Source organism: Lampris incognitus, chromosome 9, assembly GCF_029633865.1.
Source record: "Lampris incognitus isolate fLamInc1 chromosome 9, fLamInc1.hap2, whole genome shotgun sequence".
In the NCBI taxonomy this organism is placed as follows: domain Eukaryota; kingdom Metazoa; phylum Chordata; class Actinopteri; order Lampriformes; family Lampridae; genus Lampris; species Lampris incognitus.
This window is the reverse complement of record NC_079219.1, coordinates 59,372,671-59,393,090: the sequence shown is the minus strand read 5'-3', so window position 1 is coordinate 59,393,090 and position 20,420 is coordinate 59,372,671. Positions and strand designations below refer to the sequence as shown.

The window sequence follows — 20,420 nt, the reverse complement described above, 5'->3', positions numbered from 1 at the left end:
TTCTGTGTGTACTGGCCAGTGTGTTGTTAGTTTCTGTGTGTACTGGCCTGTGTGTTGTTTGATTCTGTGTGTACTGGCCTGTGTGTTGTTTGATTCTGTGTGTACTGGCCAGTGTGTTGTTTGATTCTGTGTGTACTGGCCAGTGTGTTGTTTGATTCTGTGTGTACTGGCCAGTGTGTTGTTAGTTTCTGTGTGTACTGGCCTGTGTGTTGTTAGTTTCTGTGTGTACTGGCCTGTGTGTTGTTTGATTCTGTGTGTACTGGCCAGTGTGTTGTTTGATTCTGTGTGTACTGGCCTGTGTGGTGTTTGATTCTGTGTGTACTGGCCTGTGTGTTGTCTGATTCTGTGTGTACTGGCCTGTGTGTTGTTAGTTTCTGTGTGTACTGGCCTGTGTGTTGTTTGACTCTGTGTGTACGGGCCTGTGTGTTGCTAGTTTCTGTGTGTACTGGCCTGTGTGGTGTTTGATTCTGTGTGTACTGGCCTGTGTGTTGTTAGTTTCTGTGTGTACTGGCCCGTGTGGTGTTTGATTCTGTGTGTACTGTGTGTGTTGTTAGTTTCTGTGTGTACTGGCCTGTGTGGTGTTTGATTCTGTGTGTACTGGCCTGTGTGTTGTTTGATTCTGTGTGTACTGGCCTGTGTGTTGTTTGATTCTGTGTGTACTGGCCAGTGTGTTGTTTGATTCTGTGTGTACTGGCCAGTGTGTTGTTTGATTCTGTGTGTACTGGCCAGTGTGTTGTTTGATTCTGTGTGTACTGGCCAGTGTGTTGTTTGATTCTGTGTGTACTGGCCAGTGTGTTGTTAGTTTCTGTGTGTACTGGCCTGTGTGTTGTTAGTTTCTGTGTGTACTGGCCTGTGTGTTGTTTGATTCTGTGTGTACTGGCCAGTGTGTTGTTTGATTCTGTGTGTACTGGCCTGTGTGTTGTCTGATTCTGTGTGTACTGGCCTGTGTGTTGTTAGTTTCTGTGTGTACTGGCCTGTGTGTTGTTTGACTCTGTGTGTACGGGCCTGTGTGTTGCTAGTTTCTGTGTGTACTGGCCTGTGTGGTGTTTGATTCTGTGTGTACTGGCCTGTGTGTTGTTAGTTTCTGTGTGTACTGGCCCGTGTGGTGTTTGATTCTGTGTGTACTGTGTGTGTTGTTAGTTTCTGTGTGTACTGGCCTGTGTGGTGTTTGATTCTGTGTGTACTGGCCTGTGTGTTGTTTGATTCTGTGTGTACTGGCCTGTGTGTTGTTTGATTCTGTGTGTACTGGCCTGTGTGTTGTTTGATTCTGTGTGTACTGGCCAGTGTGTTGTTAGTTTCTGTGTGTACTGGCCTGTGTGTTGTTTGATTCTGTGTGTACTGGCCAGTGTGTTGTTTGATTCTGTGTGTACTGGCCTGTGTGTTGTTTGATTCTGTGTGTACTGGCCAGTGTGTTGTTTGATTCTGTGTGTACTGGCCTGTGTGTTGTTTGATTCTGTGTGTACTGGCCAGTGTGTTGTTTGATTCTGTGTGTACTGGCCTGTGTGTTGTTTGATTCTGTGTGTACTGGCCAGTGTGTTGTTTGATTCTGTGTGTACTGGCCTGTGTGTTGTTTGATTCTGTGTGTACTGGCCAGTGTGTTGTTTGATTCTGTGTGTACTGGCCTGTGTGGTGTTTGATTCTGTGTGTACTGGCCTGTGTGTTGTCTGATTCTGTGTGTACTGGCCTGTGTGGTGTTTGATTCTGTGTGTACTGGCCTGTGTGTTGCTAGTTTCTGTGTGTACTGGCCTGTGTGGTGTTTGATTCTGTGTGTACTGGCCTGTGTGTTGTCTGATTCTGTGTGTACTGGCCTGTGTGGTGTTTGATTCTGTGTGTACTGGCCTGTGTGGTGTTTGATTCTGTGTGTACTGGCCTGTGTGGTGTTTGATTCTGTGTGTACTGGCCTGTGTGTTGTCTGATTCTGTGTGTACTGGCCTGTGTGGTGTTTGATTCTGTGTGTACTGGCCTGTGTGGTGTTTGTTTCTGTGTGTACTGGCCTGTGTGGTGTTTGATTCTGTGTGTACTGGCCTGTGTGTTGCTAGTTTCTGTGTGTACTGGCCTGTGTGTTGTCTGATTCTGTTTGTACTGGCCTGTGTGTTGCTAGTTTCTGTGTGTACTGGCCTGTGTGTTGTTAGTTTCTGTGTGTACTGGCCTGTGTGTTGTTAGTTTCTGTGTGTACTGGCCTGTGTGTTGTCTGATTCTGTTTGTACTGGCCTGTGTGTTGCTAGTTTCTGTGTGTACTGGCCTGTGTGTTGTTAGTTTCTGTGTGTACTGGCCTGTGTGGTGCTAGTTTCTGTGTGTACTGGCCTGTGTGTTGCTAGTTTCTGTGTGTACTGGCCTGTGTGGTGTTTGATTCTGTGTGTACTGGCCAGTGTGTTGTTTGATTCTGTGTGTACTGGCCTGTGTGTTGCTAGTTTCTGCGTGTACTGGCCTGTGTGTTGCTAGTTTCTGCGTGTACTGGCCTGTGTGTTGCTAGTTTCTGTGTGTACTGGCCTGTGTGTTGCTAGTTTCTGCGTGTACTGGCCTGTGTGTTGCTAGTTTCTGCGTGTACTGGCCTGTGTGTTGCTAGTTTCTGCGTGTACTGGCCTGTGTGTTGCTAGTTTCTGCGTGTACTGGCCTGTGTGTTGCTAGTTTCTGTGTGTACTGGCCTGTGTGTTGCTAGTTTCTGTGTGTACTGGCCTGTGTGTTGCTAGTTTCTGTGTGTACTGGCCTGTGTGTTGCTAGTTTCTGCGTGTACTAGCCTGTGTGTTGCTAGTTTCTATGTGTACTGGCCTGTGTGTTGGTAGTTTCTATGTGTACTGGCCTGTGTGTTGCTAGTTTCTATGTGTACTGGCCTGTGTGTTGCTAGTTTCTATGTGTACTGGCCTGTGTGTTGCTAGTTTCTGTGTGTACTGGCCTGTGTGTTGCTAGTTTCTGTGTGTACTGGCCTGTGTGTTGCTAGTTTGTGTGTGTACTGGCCTGTGTGTTGCTAGTTTGTGTGTGTACTGGCCTGTGTGTTGCTAGTTTCTGTGTGTACTGGCCTGTGTGTTGCTAGTTTCTGCGTGTACTGGCCTGTGTGTTGCTAGTTTCTGTGTGTACTGGCCTGTGTGTTGCTAGTTTCTGTGTGTACTGGCCTGTGTGTTGCTAGTTTCTGTGTGTACTGGCCTGTGTGGTGTTTGATTCTGTGTGTACTGGCCTGTGTGGTGTTTGATTCTGTGTGTACTGGCCTGTGTGTTGCTAGTTTCTGTGTGTACTGGCCTGTGTGTTGCTAGTTTCTGTGTGTACTGGCCTGTGTGTTGCTAGTTTCTGTGTGTACTGGCCTGTGTGTTGCTAGTTTCTGTGTGTACTGGCCTGTGTGTTGCTAGTTTCTGTGTGTACTGGCCTGTGTGTTGCTAGTTTCTGTGTGTACTGGCCTGTGTGGTGTTTGATTCTGTGTGTACTGGCCTGTGTGGTGTTTGATTCTGTGTGTACTGGCCTGTGTGTTGCTAGTTTCTGTGTGTACTGGCCTGTGTGTTGCTAGTTTCTATGTGTACTGGCCTGTGTGTTGCTAGTTTCTATGTGTACTGGCCTGTGTGTTGCTAGTTTCTGTGTGTACTGGCCTGTGTGTTGCTAGTTTGTGTGTGTACTGGCCTGTGTGTTGCTAGTTTCTGTGTGTACTGGCCTGTGTGTTGCTAGTTTCTGTGTGTACTGGCCTGTGTGTTGCTAGTTTCTTTGTGTACTGGCCTGTTTCTGTGTGTACTGGCCTGTGTGTTGCTAGTTTCTGTGTGTACTGGCCTGTGTGTTGCTAGTTTCTGCGTGTACTGGCCTGTGTGTTGCTAGTTTCTGTGTGTACTGGCCTGTGTGTTGCTAGTTTCTGTGTGTACTGGCCTGTGTGTTGCTAGTTTCTGTGTGTACTGGCCTGTGTGTTGCTAGTTTCTGTGTGTACTGGCCTGTTTCTGTGTGTACTGGCCTGTGTGTTGCTAGTTTCTGTGTGTACTGGCCTGTGTGTTGCTAGTTTCTGTGTGTACTGGCCTGTGTGTTGCTAGTTTCTGTGTGTACTGGCCTGTGTGTTGCTAGTTTCTGTGTGTACTGGCCTGTGTGGTGTTTGATTCTGTGTGTACTGGCCTGTGTGTTGCTAGTTTCTGTGTGTACTGGCCTGTGTGTTGCTAGTTTCTGTGTGTACTGGCCTGTGTGGTGCTAGTTTCTGCGTGTACTGGCCTGTGTGTTGCTAGTTTCTGCGTGTACTGGCCTGTGTGTTGCTAGATTCTGTGTGTACTGGCCTGTGTGTTGTTAGTTTCTGCGTGTACTGGCCTGTGTGTTGCTAGTTTCTGTGTGTACTGGCCTGTGTGTTGCTAGTTTCTGTGTGTACTGGCCTGTGTGTTGCTAGTTTCTGTGTGTACTGGCCTGTGTGTTGCTAGTTTCTGCGTGTACTGGCCTGTGTGTTGCTAGTTTCTGCGTGTACTGGCCTGTGTGTTGCTAGTTTCTGTGTGTACTGGCCTGTGTGTTGCTAGTTTGTGTGTGTACTGGCCTGTGTGTTGCTAGTTTCTGTGTGTACTGGCCTGTGTGTTGCTAGTTTCTGTGTGTACTGGCCTGTGTGTTGCTAGTTTCTGTGTGTACTGGCCTGTTTCTGTGTGTACTGGCCTGTGTGTTGCTAGTTTCTGTGTGTACTGGCCTGTGTGTTGCTAGTTTCTGCGTGTACTGGCCTGTGTGTTGCTAGATTCTGTGTGTACTGGCCTGTGTGTTGCTAGTTTCTGTGTGTACTGGCCTGTGTGTTGCTAGTTTCTGTGTGTACTGGCCTGTGTGTTGCTAGTTTCTGCGTGTACTGGCCTGTGTGTTGCTAGTTTCTGTGTGTACTGGCCTGTGTGTTGCTAGTTTCTGCGTGTACTGGCCTGTGTGTTGCTAGTTTCTGTGTGTACTGGCCTGTGTGTTGCTAGTTTCTGTGTGTACTGGCCTGTGTGGTGTTTGTTTGTGCGGCTGCTGTCTCAGTGTGTAAACGCCTCGGGCTGCGTCAAGCAAAGCCTCCATCTTTCCAAGACCGATGCCTTTGTCTGTATGCTAAATTTAGAGCCGGCGTGTCCCCTGGCTGAGACGGATGCTGCAGAAGAAGAGAGATGCAGGGTTCCTGGGGAGTGCAGGGCGTCGCACACCCGGCAAAACCTGACACAGCACCTCAGATAAGTGAGCCTCTTTTAAAGGATGTACCTGTGTCAGAGAGCTGTTAGAGACGGACAGGAGACAGACGGGAAGAGAGCGAGAATGTGTGTGTGTGTGTGTGTGTGTGTGTGTTTGAGTGTGTGTGTGTGTGTGTGTGTGTGTGAGAGCTCATCAAGTCGCGTTCTTTAGGGACTATGGGGACGAATACCTAGCATGTCCTCTGACCTTATTTGTGTAACCTTGTCAAGATCCCGTACTACCTCTTAAAACTGACATGGTGGGTGTGTGTGTGTGTGTGTGTGTGTGTGTGCTCGTGCACAGGGGAATGTAAAGAGCAATGTAGGAGGAAAAGCAACGGCAGCGAGCGATACGAGGGAAATATAAACAGATAAAAGGCTTTCCATGTTCACACTTTTCTGAGAACGCTACATTTGCTCCCGAACAAGTGTGAAGAGGAAGAGAGAGAGACAGAGAGAGAGACAGAGAGAGACAGAGAGAGACAGAGAGAGAGACAGAGAGAGAGACAGAGAGAGACAGAGAGAGACAGAGAGAGAGACAGCAAAGAGGGAGAGAGCGAAGCGGGAGAGAGAGTGAAGAGGGAGAGAGGGAGAGAGAGAGACAGAGCACGAAGAGGGAAGAGGGAGATACAGCGAGAGAGAGAGCAAAGAGGTAGAGAGCGTGAGAGAGAGAGGAGAGACAGAGTGAGAGAGCAAAGGGAGAGACAGCGAGAGAGAGAGAGAGAAGAGGGAGAGGGAGAGAGAGAAGAGGGAGGGAGAGTGAGCAAGAGAGAGAGAGCAAAGAGGGAGCGAGAGAGCGAAGAGGGAGAGAGAGAAGAGGGAGCGAGAGAGAGAAAAGAGGGAGAGAGAGAGAAGAGGGAGCGAGAGAGAGAAAAGAGGGAGAGAGAGAGAAGAGGGAGCGAGAGAGAGAAAAGAGGGAGAGAGAGAGAAGAGGGAGAGAGAGAAGAGGGAGAGAGAAGAGGGAGAGAGAGAAGAGGGAGCGAGAGAGAGAGAAGAGGGAGAGAGGGAGAAGAGGGAGAGAGAAGAGGGAGAGAGAGAAGAGGGAGCGAGAGAGAGAAAAGAGGGAGAGGGAGAGAAGAGAGAGAGCAAGAGAGAGAAGAGAGGGAGGGAGAGAGTGAGAGAGAAAAGTGAAAGCGAGAGTGAGCAAAGAGGGAGCGAGAGAGCAAAGAGGGAGAGAGAGAAGAGAGTGAGAGAGAAAAGAGGGAGAGAGCGAAGATGGAGCAAGGGGAGAGAGAGTGAGAGAGAGGGGGAGCGAGAGAAGGAAAAAGGGAAGACAAGAGGGGTCAAGGAGGGAAAATCAAGGAGGAGGGTCAGGAAGGGAGGAGGGAAGGGAGGAGGTTAAAGAAAAGCGAAGGATTGCAAGGAAGGAAGATGGATGGCTGAGTGAATTGGAGAGCAAAGAGATGGGAGGCAATTGAGGAGCAGATTAGACTGTAATGAGGGAGGTAAAGAGTGGGATTGGGGATGCGAGGGACAGATGATCAGCGTAGGGGATGGAGTGGGGAGAAAATGTGGATAATGATGATGGAAGGAAGTGAGAAACAAGAGGGAGGGAGGGAGGAGAAGGCTTGAAGAGGGGAATGCAGACCTATAGGAATAAGTCCCATCCATCATTGATGCGCCGGGTGCACATTATCAGACGTGTTCTGATGCGGCTCTGACATGGAACATGACTTTTGCTACAAAGCCCCCCCCCACTCCACCACCATCACCCCCCCACTCCATCACCCCCCCACCACCATCACCCCTCCACCCTCACCTCCTCATGACGCCCAGCCTCACTGCTGCTGCAACAACACAGCGCCCTCGCAGCCTATCAAAACAAGTGCCCTCTGACCCCTCGCTCAATCTGCAAACCAAACCCACTCCCCCCACCCTCCTCCTCCTCCTCCTCCGCTCCTTCTACCGCCTCGTCCATTCTCCCCCTCTCTTTATCTCTGTTTACGGCACGGAGGAGAGTTGATTCAGCATATGGCCTTTATGAAGAGGCGCCCAGGTGCCTTTCCATTATGTACATCCTGAGGACAGAGCGAGAGAGAGAGAGAGAGAGAGAGAGAGAGAGAGAGAGAGAGAGAGAGAGAGAGAGAGAGAGAGAGAAATAGCAGAAAGGAGATGGAGGATGAGTAGGGGAGGGGGCGTCAGGGGAGAGGAAGGCTGTGGAACAGTGACAGAGAGAAGGAACGCAGTGAGGAGGAAAGAGATGAATGAGAGACAGAGAGAGAGAGAGAGAGAGAGAGAGAGAGAGAGAGAGAGAGAGAGAGAGAGAGAGAGAGAGAGAGAGAGAGAGAGAGAGAGGGGGGAAGATTGAAAGGGGGATGGGCATTCGGGCAGCAATGGCCACCAGGCTCCGAGAGTGAAAATTGAAACATAAAGAGAGGATGATTAACGAAAGAAGAAACAAAACCGTTTAAAGAGTAGAACAGTAAAAGAGAGATGGCAACAGAGTGTGTAATTTGCCGCTGACATAATACTTTGGTATTTAGTTCACTGACCCAATTTCTTTCTCTCTCCCTCGTTCTCCCTCTCTCGTGTACTCATTCCCTCTCTTGGCTCCCAGCGTTATAATCTCCCCCCCTCCCCCTCCCCCTCCCCACACACGCACCATGTCACCCTATACTTGTGGGGACCCCTCATTGACTCCATTCATTCCCCAGTCCTTAACCCTAACCTTAACCATCATAACTGCATGTCTGACCTTAACCCGAACGCTAACCCAAACCTAACCCTGACCTTAACCCTAACGCTGACCTTAACCCTAACTCTGACCTTAACCCTAACGCTGACCTTAACCCTAACCCTGACCTTAACCCTAACGCTGACCTTAACCCTAACTCTGACCTTAACCCTAACGCTGACCTTAACCCTAACCCTGACCTTAACCCTCACCCTGACCTTAACCCTAACCCTGACCTTAACCCTCACCCTGATCTTAACGCTCACCCTGACCTTAACCCTCACTCTGACCTTAACCCTCACCCTGATCTTAACCATAACCCTGATTCTGACCTTAACCCTCACCCTGACCTTAACCCTCACCCTGATCTTAACCCTAACCCTGATCTTAACCATAACCCTGATTCTGACCTTAACCCTCACCCTGACCTTAACCCTCACTCTGACCTTAACCCTCACCCTGATCTTAACCATAACCCTGATTCTGACCTTAACCCTCACTCTGGCCTTAAACCTCACCCTGACCTTAACCCTAACTCTGACCTTAACCCTAACCCTGACCTTAACCCTCGTCCTGACCCTAAAATACACCCTCTTCCTCATGTGGGACCCGTAAAATGTCCCTGCAAGGTAGGTGGTTTCTGGTTTTTCTATCCTAATGGGGACCCAATTTGGTCCCCATTAGGATAGAAATACCAGGTGTACACACACACACACACACATGTCCTAATGCAGAGGTGGCTGCACACAACAGTAGATGGGTACACGTGCCTCCTCGTGCAGATGCCTTGTTACACTTTACCCTCCGTCTCCTCGACTTTCTCCTCTCCTTTGTCTCCTGCTATCCCTCCCATGCTTGCTGCTTGCTGTCCTCCCCATGTTTGCTATCCCTCCCATGCTTGCTCTCCCTACCATGCTTGCTATCCCTCCCATGCTTGCTGCTTGCTGTCCTCCCCATGTTTGCTATCCCTCCCATGCTTGCTATCCCTCCCATGCTTGCTGTCCTCCCCATGCTTGCTGTCCTCCCCATGCTTGCTGTCCTCCCCATGCTTGCTGTCCTTCCCATGCTTGCTGCTTGCTGTCCTCCCCATGCTTGCTATCCCTCCCATGCTTGCTGTCCTCCCCATGCTTGCTGTCCTCCCCATGCTTGCTGTCCTCCCCATGCTTGCTGTCCTTCCCATGCTTGCTGCTTGCTGTCCTCCCCATGCTTGCTCTCCCTCCCATGCTTGCTGTCCTCCCCATGCTTGCTGTCCTCCCCATGCTTGCTGCTTGCTGTCCTCCCCATGCTTGCTCTCCCTCCCATGCTTGCTGCTTGCTGCCCTCCCCATGCTTGCTCTCCCTCCCATGCTTGCTGTCCTCCCCATGCTTGCTCTCCCTCCCATGCTTGCTGTCCTCCCCATGCTTGCTGTCCTTCCCATGCTTGCTGCTTGCCGTCCCTCCCATGCTTGCTGTCCTCCCTGTGCTCGCTGTCCCTCCCGTGCTCGCTGTCCTCCCCGTGCTCGCTGTCCCCCCCGTGCTTGCTGGTGACGTTGTTATTATTTGGTACTGCCAGTAAATAGGGCTGAAGCGTAGTATTTTCTGATCTGGTCCACTTAACACAGTGCACGGTGTTATGTAAAAGCTGGTCATGCTCTACTTAGACACCCCCTTCAACACAACCAGCACTGAACAACAGATCTCTCAGATATGGAGCTTTTCGTTCTACATGAAGTCCACTCTCCACCCACTTAAGCAGGACTTTATTTGAACCCTACCAAAGGAAATAAACCCGCTGCGCACACGCTTCTGCAATATTGGGAGACATGGGATACACATTTGGGTTTTCAGTCTGGCTTTTCACAGATCCTAACTCATCTTTAGGGACGTTGGATTAAAAAGGAATTCAAATCTGTTTAAATTGAGTAATTTAAGGCTTGCAAGTCACGCAAATGAATCTGGGTGGACATCTAAGCAAGAGTCTAGGCAGAAGCAAACCAAACAATAACTGTATCTCAAGTCAACACTTGTCATTATCCTATTTCCCTTTCCCACCCAAAACACCACGAATCTGCACATGAAGTGTCGATGTGGTTTGTGTGTCCAAATCCGCAAGTTACACTTCCTGAGCAAACTCCCTGACAGTGAGGTCTGGCCAAGAGGGATTGGTTTATATTTATACTTGATTTATCATTTCACTCAACTTTTACCCCGCTCCTGACACACTGAGCTTTTCCCTCTGTCAGGGAGGCGGCCGACTCGGCGCTAAGAGAGCCCATTTAGGATGAGCGCACTGTCACCCGTCACATTACACTGAAGCACACTACGCAGGCTGCCATTCTGTCATGTGCTAGCACCCCGCACAACTCCTCAGAGGAGCGTATTTACACCGAGGGCAGACTCTCCATCCAGTGTAAAATACATGCACCCAACTATGAATATATATATATACATAATATTTCATCGTATAAATTATCTAGAATATAAATTATCCTTCCATCCATCCATTATCCAAACTGCTGATCCTGCTCTCAGGGTCGCGGGACGCTGGAGCCTATCCCAGCAGTCACTGTGCGGCAGGCGGGGAGACGCCCTGGACAGGCTGCCGGTCCATCACAGAAAATATAAATGAAAATATAATATTGAATTATATAAAATTATATGAAATACGTAATAATTATTGGGCCGCCCAGTGACTGCTGGGATAGGCTCCAGCATCCCTGCGACCCTGAGAGCAGGATAGGCGGTTTGGATAATGAATGAATGAATATATTTATTATATAAAATATAAAAATTATAATTATAGGGTTATATAAAATCTATAAGATCACGTTGGTCCAGCACATCCAAACCACATAGCAAAGGATGCAGAAGCGGGGCAGGCTAAGCTAAGTGCCAGCCCATGCAGACTGGCGGCGCCGCCTCTCGTCCCGGCCTTCGCCCTCTTGGACAGTGACGACTTCATTTATTGTTTTGTAGTTTGGGCGTGTTCGTGTCTTTGTGTTGCACTGCTGCGGGCTGGGGGGACGATATTTCGTCTCTTTTCATGTACGCAAGCGCATGAAGTGGAACAACACATAAATGTTCCTGACAATTGGACAAACACCGTGCGCCTCATCTGCGCCTCCTCCGACGCGGGTCGTTATCGGATCCAACTAAGGCACCGGCTTTTTACCTGCAATGAAATCCAAAAAGATTTATTTAAGCTCATTAAACAGAAATTTACTCCTTTTCAACGGAGGGATATCTGAATGAAGCGAGCATGATCTGCACATGTGAACGCAGCAGAGGGCCGTGAGTCATCCTCTGAGGAGGACTGTTGCATGATGGTCTGAACAGGTGAACAGGTGTAATTGTGTCTCATGCTCGGCCGTCCCCCCGGCTCCCCGGCTCCCCGTCCCCCCCACTCGGGACGCAAATGTCAACGGAGAAAAGCATCCTTGTGCTGCTGCTGCTGCTCGGGAGGGCAAAAAAAAAAAACGACAACAACAACAGAAAAAAGACCGACACCTCCTCACCTTCTACTCCCGTCCTCGACGTTTGTCCATTTTATTCAGATGACCCCACCAGAACCAGCGTCCTTATGTAAGGTTCAACGCGTCCCGGCGGTAACACCAGTCCGCTGTTCGGCGAAGTAATGGCTGCTGGGTCATAATGCCGCCGCCATGCTAACGTGAGTGTACTAGAAAGTGAATATTTATCTCTTAACAGGTTCACAGTCGGCTCGTGGATGAACAAGGACCTTTCCAGATCAACACAGTATGATTTAAAATACAGCTTCCTGGGCGTCCGGGTGGCGTGCCGGTCTGTTCCGTTGCCTAGCAACACGGGGATCCCCGGTTCGAATCCCCATGTTACCTCCAGCTTGGCCAGGCATCCCTGCAGACACAACTCAATTGGCCGTGTCTGCGGGTGGGAAGCCGGATGTGGGTATGCGGCCTGGTTGCTGCACTAGCGCCTCCTCTGGTTTGTCGGAGCACCTGTTGGGGAGGAGGGCACTGGGGCAGCGACCGGGACGGCTCGGAAGAGTGGGGTAATTGGCCAGGTACGATGGGGGGGGGGGCAGCTTCCTGCACACATGCACAAACTCACACAGTGTGTGTCCTTCACTCACTCACTCTCCGTGTTTATCCAATGAGCTTCAGCCACGAAACAGGAAACTTCTTGTACAATTTTGCCCCCCCCCGCCCCTTTCTCCCCAGTTGTACCTGACCAATCACCCCACTCTTCCGAGCCGTCCCGGTTTCTGCTCCACCCCCTCTGCTGATCCGGGGAGGTCTGCAGACTACCACACGCCTCCTCCCATACATGTGGAGTCACCAGCCGCTTCTTTTCACCTGACAGTGAGGAGTTTCACCAGGGGGACGTAGCACGTGGGAGGATCACGCTATTCCCCCCAGTTCCCCCTCCCCCTGAACAGACACCCCAACCAACCAGAGGAGGCGCTAGTGCAGCGACCAGGACACATACCCACATCCGGCTTCCCACCCACAGACAAGGCCAATTGTGTCTGTAGAGACGCCCGACCAAGCCGGAGGCAACACGGGGGTTCGAACCGGCGATCTCCGTGTTGGTAGGCAGCGGCATAGACCGCCGCCCCACCCGGACGCCCCTTGTATTTTGTCTTATACGTGTCGAAGGCCCCCCGATTACAACGGCCGATAACTGCGCGGCCCGTTTTTAGCATTTCCATGGAGCAACAAACAATGCCACAACGCCGGACCCGCCTCATTAGGCGATGAGCTAATTGACTAAACATAATGGGACGAGGGACCGAACAAGAGAGGTCGGGAGCAGCGTGGCCAACGATTCCCAGGAGCCCGCGTGGGCCGTCTGCGTGGAGGCCTCTCCCCCAGAGCCGCGAAGGGGTTGGTGGGGTTATTTGTCAGTAAATATCAATCAAATGCAGACAAACACAAGTGGCGGATGGAGCACAGATGTAAAGCAGGAGAGCATGAAGACATTTCACGCTCCACTCGGCAGGGCCGCGCATTAATTGTGCCAGAGTTGGCTGGCCTGGGAGGGCCGGGAGGCCCCCCCACTCCCCCCCCCTCCCGTGCCGAGGAGGAGGTTCATGGCTGCAGTCTCGAAGTTCTGAGAGGCTGGATTCCAGCCATCTACCGTCATGACATGACATTACCTGACATGACATGACATGACATGACATTACCTGACATGACATGACATGACATGACATTATGAAGCTCTCAGACACTTGGCTTACCCACACATGCCCACGTATGAGCGGAGATGCACGCAAACGTTGCCAGGCGTATCAGAAAGACACGCAGACACAAACACAAACATGCATACACAACCCCCCCTCCCCCTCCCACCCGGCACCCATCCCCCCTCCCCCTCCCACCCGGCACCCACCCCCCCCTCCACCCCACGTGGTCCTCACTCTCCCCAAGATGCTCGGTCCCTCGGTTCTTTGAGTCATTAAACAGCATCCACTTATCTTTCACTCTTCCTCCTCCATCCTCTCCTCCATCCTCTCCTCCGTCCCCTCCGTCCCCCCTCTCCCCCTCTCCCTCTCTCTCTCCCCCTGCGGTTTCTGTCACTTGTTCACAGACGAGTGGCCATTACATCGCTATGACCTAAATGTGTCACATGCCTCCCACTATTTCTCTCTCCTTATTTTCCTCCTCCCCCGCCCCCACCCCCCACCCCCATCTCCTCTCTCTCTCTCTATATGGCTTCCTTTCCTTCTGCACATTTCTTTAAAGAGCGTTTCGTTTCACAGAATCCCGCTTCGATAAGGCCGAACACTCCTGACCATCGCTGCAGACCACAGCACCACCCGGACCGGACCCCCGACGTAGCTGCTGATGTGTCTACACCTCCTCTCCTCCTGCTCTCAGGTGAACACTTGTTGATACGGCAGCACAGCTCGGACCCAAGCTGTATCTCCAGCCCCCCCCCCCCGTCAGCTACAGCAGAGACAGGGGAACAGGACGGCTCGTGTCTTCCAGGCTTCACGGGTCTCTTAATTCTAAACCCTCATGTCTCTCATGTCCCTCATGTCTCTCATGTCTCTCTCCCCCCGGGTCTCTTAATTCTAAACCCTCATGTCTCTCATGTCCCTCATGTCTCTCATGTCTCTCTCCCCCCGGGTCTCTTAATTCTAAACCCTCATGTCTCTCATGTCTCTCATGTCTCTCTCCCCCCAGGTCTCTTAATTCTAAACCCTCATGTCTCTCATGTCTCTCATGTCTCTCTCCCCCCGGGTCTCTTAATTCTAAACCCTCATGTCTCTCATGTCTCTCATGTCTCTCTCCCCCCGGGTCTCTTAATTCTAAACCCTCTTGTCTCTCATGTCTCTCATGTCTCTCTCCCCCCGGGTCTCTTAATTCTAAACCCTCATGTCTCTCATGTCTCTCATGTCTCTCTCCACCTGGGTCTCTTAATTCTAAACCCTCATGTCTCTCATGTCTCTCATGTCTCTCTCCCCCCGGGTCTCTTAATTCTAAACCCTCATGTCTCTCATGTCTCTCATGTCTCTCATGTCTCTCTCCCCCCGGGTCTCTTAATTCTAAACCCTCATGTCTCTCATGTCTCTCATGTCTCTCATGTCTCTCTCCCCCCGGGTCTCTTAATTCTAAACCCTCATGTCTCTCATGTCTCTCATGTCTCTCATGTCTCTCTCCCCCCGGGTCTCTTAATTCTAAACCCTCATGTCTCTCATGTCTCTCATGTCTCTCATGTCTCTCTCCCCCCGGGTCTCTTAATTCTAAACCCTCATGTCTCTCATGTCTCTCATGTCTCTCATGTCTCTCTCCACCCGGGTCTCTTAATTCTAAACCCTCATGTCTCTCATGTCTCTCATGTCTCTCTCCCCCCGGGTCTCTTAATTCTAAACCCTCATGTCTCTCATGTCTCTCATGTCTCTCATGTCTCTCTCCCCCCGGGACTCCCCCATATTCACGTCTGCATGATCTGTGTAAAATTACATGCATAAACACACACACACACACATATACCAACACACTCAACCCTATCTTTAAATGCTGCAAAGACAGGATATTGTCTCGCCATATCAATCCAGTCCATCATGACCTGCCCCCCACCCCCCCAGCCCCCCTATTTCAAACTGGGCTGCGGGTCAGCAGCGTTATGGCAGCTCTTCCCGCATGGATCCAGACAGTTATTGACTCGGGGGACACAAAGATCAGGGCTGACAGCGGGCAGGGACGTGGTCACACGTCTCACCGAGCAGACCTGTCATGGGGGCTTCTGACATTTCACTTGGGGTCGACGTCCTCTGATACAACTTCCTCCGACTCTGTGCAGGCAGTCGCGTCGCCGCCGCCGCAAAACGACCAACCGTACCGACACCGCGGCCAAACATCAACACTCGCCTCCCTACGGCAGCCGGCGGCGCCGCATGTGTGGACTTACCCAAGCAAGCGGAGCCGTTGAGGTTGGGCTCATAGCCCTCATCACAGACGCAGCCCCCTACGGGCACCATCCACTCCCCTTCTGCGTTACAGTGCATGCGGGGGGCGGCGGCCCCTTGCGCCCGGCTGTGAGGGACGCACGTGCCGCTGACCGGCACCAAGGCGGTTGCCTCCGCCCCGGAGGGGGTCGCCGGGTAGGATGCCAGGTAACGGCTGGAGGCTGGGCAGCGGCGGTAGAAGACGGACACGCCCATCAGGGAGACGCAGGCGCCGCTGTCAACGACGGCCAAGACGAATCTGAAATGAGGGGTTAGAGGTCAAGTCAGATGGCGGTTGTGCTTTTGACAACGGCTGTAAAATGTGCTACAAGTCCTCCAGCCCATGTGACCACATGGGTCGTATAGGCTCTAATACCACCCACAGGAGCGTTTCCTAAACTAGCGCCCCCTCCCGGCGGCAGGAGATATGCCACAGATACTTTTCTCCTCTGTGCATTGTGGGTTTTTATCTACTGGTTGACATCCTGACAGACAGGCTGATGAAGGTAGGCCGTCAGTAAGTAGCGATAAAAACAACACAATATGTAGTCAGTGCCTTTTTGTGTTGTTTCGCCGTCCAGTGCAGCAACTAAGATGGCTATTGGCAGCGCGACCGCTAGAGGGCGCCTAACTGTGAAACGTAACTATAGGTCGTAACAAGCTGCTCGTACAGACGACCTGTGGGGTGGTGTTTTGGTGGAGGACAGTCAACATGTGGCAAGTGTGGCAAAGCGACGGCTACCCGTTGCGTGTGAGCGGCGCGAAGCTCCGCGTCTTGATGTTGATGCGGCGGTAGCGGTTGGGTTGATACTGGTGAGGGGAACTGGGCTCCACCTTGGAGAAGCTCTTGTCCGCCGCTATGGTGTCGATCTTGACCCATCCCTCCCTGGTGTCCCGCTCTCCGCTGGACGGCTGGGGGGGAGGGCGGCGTCCGGGTGGACGGGAGATGGAGGACAGCGGCGGCGGAGGGACAGAGAAGAAGAAAGCCGCGGCGGAGGGACAGAGAAGAAGAAAGTCAGATAATGAGTGGTCAAGAGAAAGCCAAATTACATGAGAGGGAAAACGAGGTCAGCGAGGGCAGGAAGCGGCTAGGAAAACACAAGGGGACGACTACGGACGGGAGAGGAATAACACAGATATGCATTTGGCTCAAAAAAGTGAAAACAAAAACAAAAACAACGAGGGACAAAGGGAGGAACAGCGGTGAACGGGAGACGAAAAACAAACTTCCGCATAAACAAACAGCCCTTCGCCGAGGAAGATGAGCGCCGAATGAGATGTGCACGGTGCTGCTGGAGCTGCATATCCAAACCCTCTCTCACGGCCTCCTGCGCTTCCGTGCCTGTTGTCTTGTTCCTCCTCATCAGGCTCCTGATTTGCATGTTTAAACAGCTCCCTCACGCTCCCGAAGGAGGAACGGATTCATCTGCAAACGCTGCACGCCACCCGCCGGGCCTGTGACGTCACATGGCAGCTGATGCCACAAGGACTCGGCACGTCCCACGGTACCGGGGACACGGCGGCTTGGCAGCTACTCTCACAGCTTGGGGGCTCGGAGAACCTCTGACCGGCCTGGCGGTCTAGTCCATTGTCTACCAACACGGGGATCGCCGGGTCGAATCCCCGTTTACCTCCGGCTTGGTCGGGCGTCCCTACCGACATAATTGGCCCTGTCTGCAGGTGGGAAGCCGGATGTGAGTATGTGTCCTGGTCGCTGCACTAGCGCCTCTTCTGGTCAGTCGGGGCGCCTGTTTGGGGGGGGGGATAGCGTGATCCTCCCACGCGCTACGTCCCCCTGGTGAAACTCCTCACTGTCAGGTGAAAAGAAGCGGCTGGCGACTCCACATGTATTGGTGGAGGCATGTGGTAGTCTGCAGCCCTCCCCGGATCGGCAGAGGGGGTGGAGCAGAGACCGGGACGGTTCGGAAGAGTGGGGTTATTTGCCAAGTACAATTGGGGAGAAAAACGGGGAAACCCACCCCCCTCCAAAAAAAAAGAAAAGAAAGAAAACCTCCGACCAAGAGTCAGCTACATAGGCTGGCCTATGTAGCTGACGTAGCATCATGAGAGTGTAGTTAGCGGGCCTGACATAGCATCATGAGAGTGTAGTCAGTGGGCCTGACGTAGCATCATGGGAGTGTAGTCAGTGGGCCTGACGTAGCATCATGAGAGTGTAGTCAGTGGGCCTGACGTAGCATCATGAGAGTGTAGTCAGTGGGCCTGACGTAGCATCATGAGAGTGTAGTCAGTGGGCCTGACGTAGCATCATGAGAGTGCAGTCGGTGGGCCTGACGTAGCATCATGAGAGTGCAGTCGGTGCGGTGGGCCTAACGTAGCATCATGAGAGTGTAGTTGGTGGGCCTGACGTAGCATCATGAGAGTGCAGTCGGTGGGCCTGACGTAGCATCATGAGAGTGCAGTCGGTGCGGTGGGCCTAACGTAGCATCATGAGAGTGCAGTCAGTGGGCCTGACGTAGCATCATGAGAGTGTAGTCAGCGGGTGTGATGTAGCATCATGAGAGTGTAGTCAGCGGGCCTGACGTAGCATCATGAGCGTGTAGTCAGCGGGCCTGACGTAGCATCATGAGAATTTAGTCAGTGGGCCTGACGTAGCATCATGAGAGTGTAGTCAGTGGGCCTGACGTAGCATCATGAGAGTGTAGTCAGTGGGCCTGACGTAGCATCATGAGAGTGTAGTCGGCGGGCCTGACGTAGCATCATGAGAGTGTAGTCGGCGGGCCTGACGTAGCATCATGAGAGTGTAGTCGGCGGGCGTGACGTAGCATCATGAGAGTGTAGTCGGCGGGCCTGACGTAGCATCATGAGAGTGTAGTCGGTGGGCCTGATGTAGCATCATGAGAGTGTAGTCGGCGGGCCTGACGTAGCATCATGAGAGTGTAGTCGGTGGGCCTGACGTAGCATCATGAGAGTGTAGTCGGCGGGCCTGATGTAGCATCATGAGAGTGTAGTTGGTGGGCCTGACGTAGCATCATGAGAGTGTAGTCAGTGGGCCTGACGTAGCATCATGAGAGTGTAGTCAGTGGGCGGGCCTGACGTAGCATCATGAGGGTGTAGTTGGCGGGCCTGATGTAGCATCATGAGGGTGTAGTCGGTGGGCGTGACGTAGCATAATGAGAGTGTAGTCGGCGGGCCTGACGTAGCATCATGAGGGTGTAGTTGGCGGGCCTGACGGGGGGATCTGTAGAGACCACACCAACATAGTTTCGCAGTCTTTTAATCCGGGTCCTGGTGAGGACCGAGTCCCACGCTGGTGTGGTCTGAGGACTGTCACTCAGGACGACTGGCAGGCGGTCGGTGGGATAATCACGGTAATTAGGCGGGTCGTCCTGGTGGCGGGAGCGAGGAGAGCGTCGCTGTGTTGGGGTACAGTTACCGTGGCAACACGGAAGTTTACATGTTACTCCACATAGTCACCGCGTTTCAAATTGCTCCGCCTGCAGCAGCTGTCAGTGGCGTGGGAATAGCCGGGGAGAAGATGGCGTACTTCCAACTGAACTCCACAGTTAGGGGATGTCCCACAAGCTCGGAGGTTTGTGTGTCGATATAATTAAATCCAATTACTGCCTTGCCTTTTCGTGCTCATTTGCATACTCTCTCCGCTATTTTCAGTGGTGTTGTTGTGCACTGAGCGGTTTTTTCAACCACTTGCCTGCCCGTTATCTGGTCGCTGGGCCTGCGCTTGATTGACAGGTATTTAGGGGGGCAGATACACAATATAAAGGGTGGAATGGGGATCGCTGGGGGTGGGGATTATCTCCTGGCGGGATAATCCGGGCATGCACCTGAGTTGATTGCTGACAAAAATGGAGAATGGCCTGCGATTCAGGGGTCCATTCAAGGGTAGCGTAACCTTGCAGTCAAAGTGTCTTTCGGCTTCCTCGGCTATTGTACTGTAACACGCCGGATTCAAACCGAGGACTCCTGCGCTGGAAACCAAACATGTTAAAATGCAGAGGCTTACAAGGTCTCGGCTAAGTCCTTCCTGCTACCTCGCAAGAGGACACATTTTCCCTCAGGGATCAGAAATGTTCATCATGTCACATCACGTCATATCCAGCTGCATCCGCTGTAACAGCCGCAGTGGAAACCTTCTGGAACTTACTCTCGAGTATAAACCTCTGATACCACTTCACAGCACTGGTTACTTCATAAAGGCTTCCGGAACGGCAACAAATTACTTTATTCATGCGTTACAAACTTGTATTTTTTTATACAAGTTACATTGTTGTATATGTTATACATTGTAGCGAATTCGGGGGGCAGCCCGGGAACCGCCGCCGCCGGGACGCGAACCCGGGTCTCCCGCACCACAGGCGACTACATTAACCGGTTGACTGAAGGGTCCCGACCCCTTAGTCGAGAGCTAGTGAGTCTATCCATCCGTGATGGTTACTATACATTTATGTATAACTCTGTATATGTTATAAACCAGTAATAAGACGTCATAATGCAGCAATAAAAACACGTTTGTTTTCTTACGTTGTCAGGTTGGGAGCTCGTCTTTCATCAGTACCACAGCGCCTCCATAGACTTTCTCCCAGAAAACCACGTGACTGGCGTGGCCCGACATTCTGTCTGGTGGTGCATGGGGGGGAGGGATGCTGTGCGGTGCATACGCAAACAACAGCTACAGCGGTGAGGTTAAAGGTTAAGCCCGGCTGGTGGTTAGTGGTTCGGCAATCTCAAAACCCACAGCGGCCAATGTTTCGGGGCTTCCGGTGCAGCTGCTGCATGGTGGCTTTCCTTCCCTATGAGGACTTCCTCTCCAGCGCGCCTGTCATTGTTTACAGTCGGGTTGGCACCTTGAGACGCGAGGATGTAGGTGGAGTTGAGAGACGACGTCTACGACCGGACTGTTTCACGAGTCGAACGTTTCTCTACACACGAACATGAATACTGGGAGCGAATTCGGGGGACAACGCAACCACAGGAACTGCCGCAGCCGGGACGCGAACCCGTATCGCCCGCACCGCAGGAGACATCGCTAACCGCTCGACTAAAGGGTCAGACCCGCCACCTAGCGGCCAGCGTGTCTACTTATCCATGCACGTTACAATACTTTTTGTAAGAGTTTTAGGTCCGGACGACGTTTCGGCCAGTGCGCTCCGCCCCTTTCGCTCCTCACAGACTGTTCCCAGCATGCAACCGGGCGTGTTCCTACTCAGACGTTACTGGTCAATACCACG

General features: G+C 52.0%; 1 protein-coding gene across 1 annotated transcript in view; it reads right to left on the bottom strand.

The window, feature by feature from the left end:
- The window catches only part of ephb6 (eph receptor B6), a 67,309-nt gene that overhangs the window by 16,523 nt on the left and 30,366 nt on the right, over window positions 1-20,420 (bottom strand). Inside the window, exons 4-5 of the mRNA XM_056286345.1 lie at window positions 15,956-16,125; window positions 15,177-15,472 (exon numbers count right to left, since the gene is read on the bottom strand). Coding sequence (XP_056142320.1) covers window positions 15,177-15,472; window positions 15,956-16,125 — 466 coding nt within the window. The remainder of the gene's footprint in view (window positions 1-15,176; window positions 15,473-15,955; window positions 16,126-20,420) is intronic.